Source organism: Myotis daubentonii, chromosome X (assembly GCF_963259705.1).
Source record: "Myotis daubentonii chromosome X, mMyoDau2.1, whole genome shotgun sequence".
In the NCBI taxonomy this organism is placed as follows: Eukaryota; Metazoa; Chordata; class Mammalia; order Chiroptera; family Vespertilionidae; genus Myotis; species Myotis daubentonii.
In genome coordinates, this window is record NC_081861.1 from 58,805,007 (window position 1) to 58,820,435 (window position 15,429).

At 46.1% G+C, this 15,429-nt stretch overlaps 1 protein-coding gene across 1 annotated transcript in view; it reads left to right on the top strand.

Moving 5' to 3' along the window:
* The first annotated feature begins 322 nt into the window (after positions 1 to 322).
* Positions 323 to 15,429, top strand: part of TRMT2B (tRNA methyltransferase 2 homolog B) — a 69,630-nt gene continuing 54,523 nt past the window's right edge. Inside the window, exons 1-4 of the mRNA XM_059678658.1 lie at positions 323 to 453; positions 521 to 651; positions 9,824 to 10,064; positions 15,302 to 15,356. Coding sequence (XP_059534641.1) covers positions 323 to 453; positions 521 to 651; positions 9,824 to 10,064; positions 15,302 to 15,356 — 558 coding nt within the window. The remainder of the gene's footprint in view (positions 454 to 520; positions 652 to 9,823; positions 10,065 to 15,301; positions 15,357 to 15,429) is intronic.

A 15,429-nucleotide genomic window follows, 5' to 3' on the forward strand; every position in this document is an offset into this window, starting at 1 on the left:
ATTTTCAAAATTCCATTTATTTATGAATTCTTGACCAGGGATCAAACCTGCAACCTGGCATATCCGGACCACGCTCTAATCAACTGAGCGACCCGACCAGGGTTGGGCTGCCTTTTATAATAAGGCTGCGATTTGAGAAAACCCTCTTCATCTCCTAGTCTTCCGACCCATTTTAGATCTGGTACCTGCAATTCTACCATTAGAAATCTTTTCTTTCAGTTGAAAGAGTTAAGCCATAAGCACCCAAGGAAGGTCAACACTATTAACACTGCAGTGCGAATTTCTTTGTGATTTTCGAGGCTTATCCAATCCAGATTCTTCCATGGGACAGTGCGAGGAGCAGGTGGTGGGCTGGGTCCTGGGACGAGAGGGGGAGGAGTGCTTGGGAGGGACGGCGCCGGGAAAGGGGCGAGTTGTGCTTTTGAAGGTCTCCAGAGAAGCGCCCCCTGCAGAGTAAGGGCGGCCGCCGCCTCTGCGCCGCCTGGGAGGAGCTCTGTGTCTCGCCGCGTCCGTCCCACAGCTGCGCCTGCGTCTGGAGTTCCGGTGCCGGGCGCACCAGGAAGTGGCTCTTCCCAGCGGCAGCGATCCAGGCCACTGGCAGGTTGTTTTGTTTGGCACCTCAGGTCTTTAAGAGGATTTATTGGTTAGAAGGTAAGGGGGATAAGTGGAGAGCCCAGAAAATCCGATTTAATTCTTACTGCACTGAAAACTGCTGACTGCGCCAAATTGCCCTTGGGCCGGGGAATTGAGGAGGCAGGCGGGGCTGAGGACGGGGACTGACTGGCCTCAACGCTGCCTGCTCAAGGTCGCGTCTAGCCTGAGTCCCTTCGTGCTGTGACGTCCCCCCAAACCCTCCACCCTGTCCTTCCAGACCTCCCCACGCCCTGCAGCCCGGCCAAGTACAGTGGCAATCTTTCCTAGTGAACCCTTTCAACAGATGTGGAGGGCAGAACTTTCTCAAAGGAAAGGGGGGCTGGAGGGGCTGGTGAGAGGGGCTGGTGGGGAAAGGAAGGACCTAACTGCTCATGGGTTGCAGTCAAGATCAAGCAATAAACCCATCTGTCTAATTTAGCCAGGAACCATGCCTGGAGCCAGAACAACTGAAGGAAGGGTGGACAGAGAGTGTAAGCAGGACTTTGCCTGTGGGTGAACGTTTTGCCTCAAGGAGATCCTTGGCCCAGTTCAAATCTACCAACCACGTAGTCTCTGATTTGAACTTGGAGCGTTTCAGGTAGGTTAGCCATTCCAGCCCTAGAGAATTAGCCTACCTTCCTATCTACCAGTTCTGGACCCTGGGTCCCTTTCAGATCAATTCCTGAGGCAGAAATAAAGCAGTTGTCACACACTTAAAAATAATCCAAGTATTTATTTAAAACAGGAAAAACTATAACAAGTCTTTTCTGTGAACAAATTTCCCCTCTGACAGGAAAAGAAAAGAAAACACAACTCACTTTTTGACTAGTGTTACTCTGCTGCCTTGAAAAATCTATCTCACTACAGAATTTGCTAACTATGATGAAAGGCTCTTTACTGGGAGAGATGGCTGGTTGATACTCTAAAATAGTAGGATCCTATTTTAGACAATACCTGATAATGTGGAGGGAGAAACCTAGATTGACAAGGGGCCTTCTGCTGGGGTACAGGGCAAGTAGAGCACAGTCTCATGGTGGCAGTTACCAGTGAGAGGACCCTCCCATTCACAGAAGAAGTTTACAAGTGTAAATGTAGCTGTCTCCAAATTCCTCAGCTCCCCTGTCCCTCCTTTGCCAACCCCAAAATGGGCCTGGAGCTTTCTTCATTCTTCCCTGCCAGCTAGAGGGACAGGGCCACTTTCCTGGACCAGCACCACTCCCTCCCCCTATGGTCTGGGCCTTCTCTTGCCTTCCCCCCAACCATTCTTTATTGGCTCCTGCCTTTTCACTCATTTCCTCTCAATGGCTTTTGCTTTTCTTTAAAAAAATTAAGTACATTTGTCTCACCCTGGGAAAATGTCTATCACAGTTCACACACTTTTGATAGGCGGTGGGTGGTCCAGGGCAGGCCTTAAGCTCACCATGCTCCAGAAGGTTAGGAAAGGTTTTTCGTGTGTTGTTTTTAAGTTTCCCATATAATTGTACTTATCCTCACACCACCAGCATAGATTATTTCATCTCTCCAGTTTTGCAGGTTGGACACATTGAGACACAAGGAAGTCAGGTGACATGCTTCAAATCAGAGTGTAAGGAAGGGCAGTGACACATGTTGAACACTTTCTGTGTTAAGCAGTCCTGAGTAATGTGTGTGTGTGTGTATATATATATATATATATATATATATATATATATATATATATATATTTGTTTAATTCACACCACAACCCTGAAAGGTAGGTGTTATCAGTTCTATATTTATAGATGGTGACACAGATTCATAGTGCTTAAGTAACGTGCACAAAGTCAGAGCTAGTGAGAAGCAGAGCTGGGAATAGAATATGGCTTCAAAGTCCGTGTCTTTAAAAAAATTTTATTGATTTCAGAGAGGAAGGGAGAGAGAGACAGAAACATCAATGATGAGAATCATTGATTGGCTGCCTCCTGCACGCACCCTGCTGGGAGTAGGGCCTGCAGCCCAGGCATGTGTCCTGACCACAGTCTCATGGTGGCAGTTACCAGTGAGAGGACCCACACACTCCAAAAAATGTTTCCTGACCTTCAGGTTGATAGGTCAGTGTTCAACCACTGAGCTACGCCAGCTAGGCCAAGTCCATGTTCTTCTTTTTGTAGTTGTTGTTAATTCTCACCTTTTAGAGAAAGTGGGAGGGAGGGAGGGAGGGAGAGAGAGAGAGAGAGAGAGAGAGAGAGAGAGAGATGTGATTCAATGTGACAGACACATTGCTTGCTTGCCTCCTGCAAGCACCCCAACAGGGACAGGGGATGGAACCTGCAACCCAGGTACCTGCCCTTGACCTGGAATGGAACCCACCACCCTTCAGTGTGCAGGCCAATGCTCTACCCACTTAGAAACAATGGCCAGGGCCAAAGTCTATGTTTTTTTTAAATTAAATCTTTATTGTTCAGATTATTACAGTTGTTCCTCTTTTGCCCCCCATAGCTCCCCTCCACACAGTTCCCTCCCCACCCTCTGCCCTTATTCCCCCCCACACACTGTCCTCATCCATAGATGTACGATTTTTGTCCAGTCTCTTCCTGCACCCCCCACACCCCATTCCCCCCCAAAAATACTCAGTCCATTCCCTTTCTATGCCCCTGATTCTATTATATTCACCAGTTTATTCTGTTCATCAGGTTATTTATTCAGTTGATTTTTAGATTCACTTGTTGATAGATGTGTATTTGTTGTTCATAATTTGTATCTTTACCTTTTTCTTCTTCTTCCTCTTAAAGAATAACTTTCAGCATTTCATATAATACTGGTTTGGTGGTGATGAACTCCTTTAGCTTTTTCTTTTTCTTTTTTTTTTATTTAAAAAAAAACAACTAGCAATTTCACAATCATAATAATAGAACTTCTCTTACTTATAACAATAGTTGAGATCAAATTGTGTTTTGGCAAAAGTGGAGCCTCATCTCTCTCTAAAGTCCTGAGCTTTGGCACCTATTGAGTAATCACTGAATATTTTTATTCAGTCAAGGCACTAAATCATGAGTAAGAAACCACTCGACGTTAGCTGCATTCTGCAGATTCTTTTGAATTCAAAAGATTCTGATGTTACAGCATATAAAGATTAACCTTGCTCAGACAAATAGGTTTCATACTTATTTCTCCAAATTAGTGTAATTTTTGAAAGTACAGTAAGTTTTATTTATTTTTTATTGCTTAAGTATTACAAAGGGTATTACATATGTGTCCTTTTTTCCCCCCCGCCCTTGAGAGTCCCATAGCCTCCCCTATCCCCCAGTGTCTTATGTCCATTGGTTATGCTTATATGCATGCATACAAGTCCTTTGGTTGATCTCTTACCCCCCTCCCTCCGGCCCCCCAACCCTCCCCGGCCTTCCTGCTGCAGTTTAACAATCTGTTTGAGGCAGCTCTGCCTCTGTATCTATTATTGTTCAAAAGTTTATAATGGTCTCTATTATCCATGAATGAGTGAGATCATGTGGTATTTTTCCTTCATTGACTCCTTTAGCTTTTTCTTATCTGTGAAGCTCTTTATCTGACCTTCAATTCTGAATGATAGCTTTGCTGGATAAAGTAATCTTGGTTGTAAGTTCTTGCTATTCATCACTTTGAATATTTCTTGCCACTCCCTTCTGGCCTGCATAGTTTCTGTTGAGAAACCAGCTGACAGTCATATGGGTATTCCCTTGTAGGTAACTAAGTTTCTTTCTCTTGCTGCTTTTAAGATTCTCTCTTTGTCTTTTGCTCTTGGCATTTTAATTATGATGTGTCTTGGTGTGGTCCTCTTCGGATTCCTTTTGTTTGGGGTTCTCTGCGCTTCCTGGACTTGTAAGTCTATTTCTTTCACCAGGTAGGGGAAGTTTTCTGTCATTATTTCTTCAAATAGGTTTTCAATATCTTGCTCTCTCTCTTCTGGCACCCCCATAATTTGGATGTTGGTATGCTTGAAGTTGTCCCAGAGGCTCCTTACACTATCTTCATATTTTTGGATTCTTTTTTCTTTTTGTTTTTCCGGTTGGGTGTTTTTTGCTTCTTTGTATTTCAAATCTTTGCCTTGATTCTTAGGATCCTCTAGTCTGCTGTTGGAACTCTGTATAATATTCTTTATTTCAGTCAGTGTATGCTTAATTTCTAGTTGGTCCTTTTTCATAACCTCGAGGGTCTCACTAGATTTCTTGAGGGTCTCACTAAATTTATTGGCAGTTTCTAGAAAATTCTTGAAAAACCTTAGAAGTGTGGTTTTGAACTCTATATCCAGTCATTTGCTTTCCTCCATTTCTGTCATTTGTGACCTGTTTCTTTGTCTCCGCATTTTTTATGCTTCCCTGTGTAGATAGAGTGGCTTTCTGTGCTAGGTGTCCTATAGGGCCCAGTGGCTCAGCCTCCCCAATTACGTAAGGTGGACACTCTTGGTGCACTCCCTTGTGGGCTTTGTGCACAGTCTTGTTGTAGTTATGCCTTGATTGTTGTAGGATCACTGGGAGGAATTGACCTCCAGGCCAATTGGCTGTGAGAATCAGCTGTGTCTACAGTGGGAGAACTGTGCTGGAGACACCCTCTTGGGGCAAGATTTGCTTCAGTGGGGCTTTGGTGCTCACTGAGTCTGCCCCCTGAGTGTGTCCCTTATGGATCTGAGGAGTTGTAATCTGGATGGTCCCACTCTGACCCTGGGTACACTGGCTCTTGGATCTCAAAGGAGGTGCTAATTTAGCCTCTGCCTGAGGCTATTCAGCAGGAGCTATTGAGAGATCTGCAGATTGCTCTTCTTTGTTGGGGGTTTGGAGGTGCCCAGATGAGGCCCAGCTGTGAAGCAATGCAAGCTGCTGTGTGGCCTTGGGCCTTCTTTTGGAAGTTCTGGGTCTCTCTGACCCAGCTGCAGTTTGTTAGGTAATTTTCAGATTGTAAAGGGCCAGGCCTTTCATATGCAAAAGCCTCTACGCACAGCTTAGGTGGGGCGGGGTCTCAGGGAATCAACAGGGCGGAGAAAACAGCTATGGCTGATCCTCAGTCCTACCCTAAGAGGCCCCGCGTCTCAGTGTCCCTGTAATTGCTGCAAGCACCTCTGAGAGAAAGCCGCCCTCGAGTTCTGCCCGATGCCAGCAGTCCAGTTTATCCCCGTATGAGTCTGGGTCCCCAGAGACTCCCCCGAAACTGGAGTCCAGAGCAGTCAGGAGCTTGAGACTCCCTCCCGATTGAAAAAAAAAAACTGTGTCCTCAGTTGCCAGCCCTTTCCATGTGCGCCTCCGTACCTCTGCACTTTACTTCTGCACCGCCTCTGAGTCTCAGTGTGCTTTTCTCTTTCCTTCTAGTTGTAGAATTTCCACTCAGCCAGCCTTCCTGTGGTTCTGGATGCTGTCCGTTTTGTCTTTTAGTTGTATTTTTGAAGTGGTTGTGTGAGGCAGCAATTTCCAGTGTTTACCTATGCCGCCATCTTGGTTTCTCCTCCAGGTTCTTTTTTTTTTAAAAAAATATATGTTTTTATTGATTTCAGAGTGAGGCATCAATGATGAGAGAGAATCATTGATCAGCTGCCTTCCCCAAGTCCTGTACTGGGGATCGAGGCACAACCTAGCATGTGCCTTGGCAGGGAGTCCAACTGTGATCTGCTAGTTCATACGTTGATGTTCAATCACTCAGCAATACCGCTGGGCCAAAGTCCATATTCTTAAGGACTTCCCTCTTCCTGGGAGTTAGGTGGAGTGTGCTATCAATAGCACCTGAACCCTGGGCCAACCTAAATTTATTCTGTTAGAAATTACCCCCAAATGCTTTCATATTATGACAATTACTTTTGTTGTTGTTATTAATCCTTACCTGAGGATATTTTTCCATTGAATTTTAGAGAGAGTGGAAGAGAGCGAGAGAGACATACAGGGGAAACATCAATGTGAGAGAGACACATCAATTGGTTGCCTCCCGCAAGCATCTCAACCAGGGCCAGGGATCAAGCCTGCAACTGAGGTATGTGCCCTTGATCGGAATTGAACCTGGGACACTTCAGTCTGCAGGCCGATGCTCTAGCCACTGAGTCAAACCAGCTAGGGTGACAATTAGTTTTTTAGTACTTTGTAAACATACAAAATGGTGTATGGGTGACATATTACGGCACCCATGTCAGCATCCTCTAAATTACCTAATGATCATGATATACAAATTTCACATAATAGAGGGAGCCATGGAAGATTTTTAGTTAATAAATCTATTACATATATTGGACTTTTAAATAGATAGCATTATGAATTAAGGTATGATTTACATTGGGATGAATTCCGAGGTTGAAAGCAAGGGCAAAAAGGCAGTTTCACAGCAGATCAGTAAGGTGTCTGGTCAGGTCCATTCACATGTCCTGGATACTCAAAAAAGTTGCACAGCAATGAATGATCAAGCAATACAAAACAAATAGGCAACAACAAATTCCTGTGTTGGAGGAAGAGGGATTCCTTCCTTTTTCTAAAGTGTCCTCCCCTGTTCTGACAATTTTTTTAAATTCTCACTTGAAGACAAGCTTAGAGAGAGAGAGAGAGAGAGAGAGAGAGAGAGAGAGAGAGGGAGAGAGAGAGAGAGAGAGACATTGTTGTGAGAAATATCGATCAGTTGCCTCTCATATGTGCCCCAACCAGGGGTCAAACCCGCAACCCAGGTATGTGCCATGACCAGGCATCGAACCAGCAATCCTTTGGTGCACAGGTATACAGGATGATGCTCAACCAACTGAGCCACTCCAGCCGTGCACCCTCTCCCTGTTCTAGCTCTTCCAACTTTTCCTTAGTTACTCCCACTATTCCTTTCCCCTGCTGCCCTCCTTCAATATTAACACTGTCACTCAGTCCCATAGTATCTTTAGGCATTATGGTAGTTATAATGAACACGTACTGAATTTTTGCTAGGTACTGGACAGTGTGCTCAGAGCTTTACAAACATTATTTCCATTAATCTTCTGCTAAGTACTTTTTTATTAATTATTCCTTATTTAACTCTTACAACCACTATATGAGGTAGTTACTATTGTTATCTCCATTTTACAGATGAAAAAAAGGAAGATCAGATGAAATGATTAACTTGTCAAAGGCCACTTAGCTAGTAAGTGGATGAGCCAGGTGACTGCTCAAGTCTGCCTGACTTTAGGATCTGCATGCCTAAGATCTCAAACCTCAATTGTCCCTATTGCCTGCCACTTCCCATTGCCATATTTCTCTTCTTTCTTTGGCCTCAGACTTACTGGATATGCCAGTGCCTTCCTGAAAGACATTGGCCTCCAAGCTCCACACTCTTGTGATTCTGAGTCACCAGCATCTCTTCTTGCTCCCCAACTATTGCCTTTCTCCCAGGTTTAGACATTGGCCTTTTGCTAGTCCCTTGAAAGCACTTAAAAAAGTTTTTGTTGATTTCAGAGAGGAAGGGAGAGGAAGAGAGGGATAGACACATCAATAAGAATTATTGATTGCTGCCTCCTGCATGTCCCCTAGTAGGGATCGAGCCCACTACCTGGGCGTGTGCCCTGACTGCAAATCAAAAGGTGACCTCCTGGTTTATGGGTCGATGCTCAACCACTGATCCACACTGGCTGGGCTTGAAAGCTCTTTCTCACTTTTTACTAGAGGCTTAGTGCATGAAATTCATGCACGGGTAGGGTCCCTAGGCCTGGTTGGCAATCAGGGCTGACTGGGGCCTTCCTTTGTTCTGTGCCGCTCCCTGGTGGTCAGCACACATCATAGAGAGTGGTCGAACTCTTGGTCGGTTGAACTCCTGAGGGGACAATTTGCATATTAACCTTTTATTATATAGTATTATTTTTTTAATCCTCACTCAAGGGTATTTTTCCATTGATTTTTAGAGGGAATGGCAGAGAGAGGTAAAGACAGAGAGAAATATTGATGTGAGAAAAACACATTGATTGGTTGCCTCCTACACGCACCTTGACCAGGGCCCAGGCTGGGAGGAGCCTGCAACAGAGGCACATGCCCTTGAATCCAAACCAGGACCCTACAGTCCACAGGCTGTTGCTCTGTCCACTGAGCAACATCAGCTAGAGTTAAAAGCTCTTTTTTTAAAAAATGTTGCAGCTTGTACTCTTTATAGATACTTGACCAAATCTCTAGCCCTGACTTCTCTCCTGACATGTAGTACTGCTTCTCTACTTGTTAGACATTTCCATTTGGTGGTTACCCTACCATTTCAAACACATGCTTCAAACATGAATTTGCCTTTTATTAACATCCCTATTTTATCTTTATTTCTTTACATAAAGGCTCCCTCAAATCACTATTTTTTTTCATAATAAAGTCTGTATTTTATTCAATCATTAAAGTTCTTCCAGAGCTGAAGTCTCACTTTGATGTAACTTTTTAGTCTTGTGTCCTAAAATGAACTACAATTTTAGCCAGATCAGTTTAGCCACTATCCTCCATGTACTTGCTTCACCTTCCTGCTATCTCTTAAGACCTGGTGCAAGGCCTATCTGCTTCTGGGAAGCCTTTACTTAGCACTTATCAGGAACCAAGAATATGATGTTAATTATTATCTTTTCCTGGGTTCGTACTGGATCTCCTCAATTAGATTGTAACCTTTATAACCCCTTCAGTATTCAGTGTGGCACACTGCCTTGCATATAATAAATACTTTGTAAATATTAGTTAACTAAAGGCCCCATGCATGAATTCGTGCATGGGTGGGGGCCAATCGGGCTGGCTGGCAGTGGGGGGGGGGGGGGGAGACACGGGACATTAGCCAGCTGGCCCTGCCCCTGATTGGGTAGGGGGGCGATCTGGGGGTGGATGCCAGGGGGAGGGGCTGCAGGAGGTTGGCGGGCTGGCCCTGCCCCCTGCTCGAACTCTGGCCGAACTCCCGGTCAAGGGGACAATTTGTATATTACCCTTTTATTATATAGGATTGTTGGTTGTTGGGTAGGAGTGTAGAATATGGAGAGGGACTAGCCATAGAAGTGTATCCGAAGAGTTCATAGAGGACAAAGACTATATTTTCCTCATCTTATTATTTTGGAAGCTTAAGCCAGTGCCTAGCCATCAGTAGTTCAGCTCTGCTCAGTAGACCTGCTTTTACCAAGTGTTGACTCTGTGCTGGTGCCGAGCTTCTGTAAGGATTTGTAAATGAATGAAGGGGTTTGGAAATTGTGCCTTCACTTCCCAGCTTCTGTTTGTTCACTATTCATGCAAGTGAATCTCAATGTTTCTATTGTTGGCAGGTATTGAGAGAAGAGTCCCAATGCACAAACCTAGATGCTTCCTTTCCAGGGTGGGTTTCTTCTCCAAATCAGGACTGCTCTACTGGTGTCCCAGAAAACCTCCAGATTGGTCACAGCTTTTATTGGGGTCAGCACGTAAGAGAACCTTCACTCATGTGATCACCAAGAGGCGTCAAAGAGGACAGAAAAGTCAGAAGAAACCAAGCCATCTTGGACCACTAGATAGTTCCTGGCAGGAAAGGTAAGACCAAGGCTGATGTTCCTTCCTCTTAGCAAGTCTGAATCTCTGAGCCTACTGAAATTCTGTGTTCCTGATGTAACTAATGTGGGATGGCAAGGATTCGAAGGGGCACCTCAGGTAGGATAACCAGGGTGAACTTGAAGACATCTGAGGAATATTGTGGGAAATGCTTTGGGATTGCAGAAAATATTCACCTTGTCTTTTAGTGTGGTTTTCACAGAAAGGAGATATTAAACTGGGACCTTGTCTTTAAAAAGGTCCAGGGCAGGTTTACTGAAAATCAGAGACCCAGAAAGATATTAGATGAACTAGAAATGAATAGTCTCATTGCAGCCATGCATACACATAGATACATTATTTTATGCAACAAATGTATTTTCTAAATCAAATTATATTTAAAAAAGCATTAGGGAGGTGGGCTAATTAAAGGAACCCAACAGTGAAACCTTTTTTAATATGACTAATTACCTCCTGATAAATCTGGATTTTTCTCGTATTAGGTTTGCCCATCTGTTTTGCTTTGTTAGTAGACAGCACCAAAATGGGCTCTTCTCCCAGACTCTATCTCCCCAGGGGCATGAGGATTAAGTCTTTTGAATAATATGAAAACTGCCAGAGAAAGTACTTATGTATAGTGTATGTACTTAGTACATCCATCTACATTATAAAAGGCCAGGGGCCATCACGACCTAAACGACCAGACAGATGACTGGTCACCAGGAAGTGCATGGAACACCTCCCCCTCGGCCCACAGGCTCCTATCACAACAAGGCTGGTGGCCAGCGGGCGAGACAGCAGGGAGGGTGGGCGGGGCAAGGCGGGCATGGTGAGGTTGTTAGCCTCCGGCCTGGGGCTAGGCCAGAGGCCTAATGACCTCACCACTGCCAAGGTGAGAGAGACCAGAGAGAGAGGCAGAGCCTGATCTGCAGCTGCTGCGGAGGTTGCGGATCAGGCCCGGACATAGGCCTGGAGAGAGCCCCAGAGAGAGGCCCGGAGAGAGGCCTGGAGATGCTGACTGGCATAGAAACTGACCAATCAGAACCAAATCTGGATGGACTGCGAAGAGCCAATGGCTGCCTAGGAGGCGGAGTTTTTGATGCTGACTGGCATAGAAACTGACCAATCAGAACTTAATCTGGGTGAACTGCGAAGGCAGAACCTAAGGTGGGGGCTGAGGAGTTGTTTTAAGGGGAACAGCTGTTTGGTGTAAGGTGTAAGAAAGTGGTTCAATTTTTTTATTTTTTTTAATTGTTATTTTATTTTATTTTATTATTTTTTTATTGCTTAAAGTATTACAAAGGGTATTACATATGTCTCCTTTTTTTCCCGCCCTTGAGCGGTTCAATTTTTTAATAACGGGTTTGGCAGTATAGTGCATATGGCTGGCTATCAGTCCAGATATAGGGGTTATGTATTTTTTTTTTAATTAAATCTTTATTGTTCAGATTATTACATTTGTTCCTTTTTTTTCCCCCCCCATAACTCCCCTCCTCCCAGTTCCCGCCCCACCCTCCGCCCTCACTCCCCACCCACTGTCCTCATCCATAGGTGCACGATTTTTGTCCAGTCTCTTCCCACATCTCCCACACCCCTTTCCCCCCCAAGAATAGTCAGTCCATTCCCTTTATATGTCCCTGATTCTATTATAATCAACAGTTCATTCTGTTCATCAGATTATTTATTCACTTGATTCTTAGATTCACTTGTTGATAGATGCATATTTGTTGTTCATAATTTGTATCTTTACCTTTTTCTTCCTCTTCCTCTTCTTAAAGGATACCTTTCAGCATTTCATATAATCCTGGTTTGGTGGTGATGAACTCCTTTAGCTTTTCCTTATCTGTGAAGCTCTTTATCTGACCTTCAATTCTGAATGATAGCTTTGCTGGATAAAGTAATCTTGGTTGTAGGTTCTTGGTATTCATCACTTTGAATATTTCTTGCCACTCCCTTCTGGCCTGCAAAGTTTCTGTTGAGAAATCAGCTGACAGTCGTATGGGTATTCCCTTGTAGGTAACTGAGTTTCTTTCTCTTGCTGTTTTTAAGATTCTCTCTTTATCTTTTGCTCTTGGCATTCTAATTATGATGTGTCTTGGTGTGGTCCTCTTTGGATTCCTATTGTTTGGGGTTCTCCGAGCTTCTTGGACCTGTAAGTCCATTTCTTTCACCAGGTAGGGGAAGTTTTCTGTCATTATTTCTTCAAATAGGTTTTCAATATCTTGCTCTCTCTCATCTTCTGGCACCCCTATAATTCTGATGTTGGTACGCTTGAAGCTGTCCCAGAGGCTCCTTACACTATCCTCGCATTTTTGGATTCTTTTTTCATTTTGCTTTTCCGGTTGGATGTTTTTTGCTTCCTCGCATTTCAAATCATTGACTTGATTCTTGCGCTCCTCTGGTCTGCTGTCGGGCGTCTGTATAATATTCGTTATTTCAGTCTGTGTGTGCTTAATTTCTAGTTGGTTCCCCAATATAAGATCGAGGGTCTTATTAGTTTTCGTGTAGATCTCATAAAGTTTATCGGCAGCTTCTAAACAGTTCTTGAGAGACCTTAAAAGTGTGGTTCTGAACTCTATTTCTTCCATTGACAATTTTGTCCTGTTTCTTTGTCTCCGCATTTTGTTATGCTTCCTTGGTGCACCCCCTAGTGGTCTTTGTTCACAGTCTTATAGATAAATCTTGATTGTTGTAGCTAATTCCAGGGAGGGTTTGACCTCCAGGCCAAGTGGCTATGAGAATCAGCTGTGTCAGCAGTGAGAGAACTTCTGTCCTCTAGGGAGGTGCTAATCTAGCCTTTGCCTGAGGCTATCCGGCAAATGCCTCTGTGCAGGGCTTGGGCGGGGCGGGTCGCACAGGATCAACAGGGTGGGCCGGAGAGAGCAGTTATGGCGGCTCTCAGTCCTGTCCCAAGGGGCTCTGCCTCTCTGAGTCCCAGCACCCACTGCAAAGCTCGGAGAGAAAGCTGCACTCGCTCTGACCGAAGCCAGACAGTCCCGCTTCTCCCGTTTGAGTCTGGGTCCCTAAAGACTCGCCCGGATCTGGTGCTCAGAGTCTGCGACTCCCTCCCGATTGAAAACAACAACCGCGCCCTCCGCCGCCAGCCCGCTCCGCGCACTCCGCACCTCAGAATTTGACTTCAGCACTGCGCCTCCTCTGAGTGTCCGTATGCGTTTCTCTTTCCTCCTAGTTGTAGGACTTCCACTCAGCCAGCGTTCCTGTGGTTCTGGGTGATGTCCCTTCCGTTTTTTGGTTTCACTTTTGAAGTAGTTGTTCAAAGCAGCAAACTCCGGCGTTAACCTATGCCGCCATCTTGGTTCTTCTCCAGATTTGAATGAATGAAATCGGGGTTATGTATTTTTGTCTGCCAAGAGCATCTCCTCCTGCTGAAAAAGGCTCCCCCCCATTTAAACAATCCTATCCTTAATAATCTTTCCATACTAATAAAAGGGTAATATGCTAATTAGACTGGGTCGACCAGCCATCTTCCGGATGTCCAGCTTCCTTCTAGACAAAGCCATGGTGGTGGGGGCTGAGGCAGAGGCAGTTAGGGGAGATCAAGCCGGCAGGGGAGGGCAGTTGGGGGCGAGATCAGGCAGGGGGTTAGGGGCAATCAGGCTGACAGGGGAAGGCAGTTGGGGGTGATCAGGCCGGCAGGGGAGGGCAGTAGGGGGTGAGATTAGGCTGGCAGGGGAGAGCAATTAGGGGCAATCAGGCCAATAGGGGAGCAGTTAGGGCTCATCAGGCAGATAGGCAGAGGTGGTTAGGGGCAATCAGGCAGGCAGGCAGAAGCAGTTAGGGGCGATCAAGCAGGCAGGCAGAGGGATTAGGGGTAATCAGGCAGGCAGGCAGGTCAGAGGTTAGGAGCCAGCAGTCCCAGATTGTGAGAGGGATGTCTGGCAGTTGGATATCCCCCAAGGGGTCCCTGATTGGAGAGGGTGCAGGCTGGGCTGAGGGAACCCCTCTGTGCATGAATTTTGTGCACTGGGCCTCTAGTAAATATATAAAAGGGTAATATGCTAAGTGTTTGACTGTCCAACCAGTTACTATGATGTGCACTGACCACTAGGGGGCAGACGCTCAACGCAGGAGCTGCTGAGCTGCAGTGACTTGGCAGCGGAGGTTCTTAGGTGATGCACCCTGAAACCAGAGAGGAGGGAGCCCAATTCCTTGCGGGGCTGCGCAATTCCACTTTCAGCCATGGATTATGTTGTTGCTGGAGCATTGTCGTCCCTGAATCTGGTTTACTGCACATTTGTGTTTGTGTTCCACACCATGTATGACAGCAACGTTGCAGAGTGCCCTCTCGCAGGGATCCCTGCAGGACCCCTCGGGGGATGTCAGAGAGCCGGTTTCAGCCCGATCCCCACAGGCCAGGCCGAGGGACCCAACCTGCTGGAGGGACCTGCTCTCTCTGCAGACGCCCTTTGAGCCATGGTGCCATCCCAGGTGCTGCTGGCCGGGGAGAGATCATGAAAGGTTGGCTCCAGGGCATGTCCAGCCTGCCTCGCGAAATTCCGCCCCACCGGCCACCTTCTAATTAATTTTCTTTCAATGTGCACGAATCCATGCACCAGGTCACTAGTGTGTGTGTGTGTGTGTGTGTGTGTATATATATATATATATATATATATATATATATATATATATATATATACATACATACAGGCTGAGGGGGGCGACAAGGCCGGCAGGGGGGTTGGTGAGGGACAACCAAACAACTGAACACCAGGCTGCGTGGGGCGACCAGGTCGGCAGGGGGGGTTAGTGAGGGACTACCAAATGACTGAACACCAGGCTGCCTAGGGTGACCAGGCTGGCAGGGGGGTTAGTGAGGGACGACCAAACGACTGAGCAGCAGGTGCGTGGGGCAACCAGGCCGGCAGGGGGCTTAGTGAGGGATGACCAAATAACTGAGCAACAGGTGTGTGGGGCAATCAGGCCGGCAGGGGGAGCAGTGAGGGGTGACCAGGCCAGCAGGGGGGGCAGTTGCAGGCGACCAGGCCAGCAGGGGAAGGCAGTTAGGGGCGATCAGGTTGGCAGGCAGAGGCGGTTAACGGCGATCAATCTGGCAAGTGAGCAGTTAGGAGCCAGCGGTCCTGGATTATGAGAGGGATGTCTTGGATTGGAGAGGGTGCAGGCTGGACTGAGGGGACACCCCCTGCCCCCCGCACAAATTTCATGCACTAGGCCTCTAGTATTTATATAATGAACTAAGTGCCTGAATTACTGTATTCAAGGCTGGCTGATGTTGTGACGCCACTCTGGAGGCTGAGCTATGAAGAACAGCTCAAGGTTGGTACCCAGCTTAAGTCTTCACTCCTCTGTTCCATCAGGTGAATGGTGTTAGACTTGTAAGAAGCTTAAC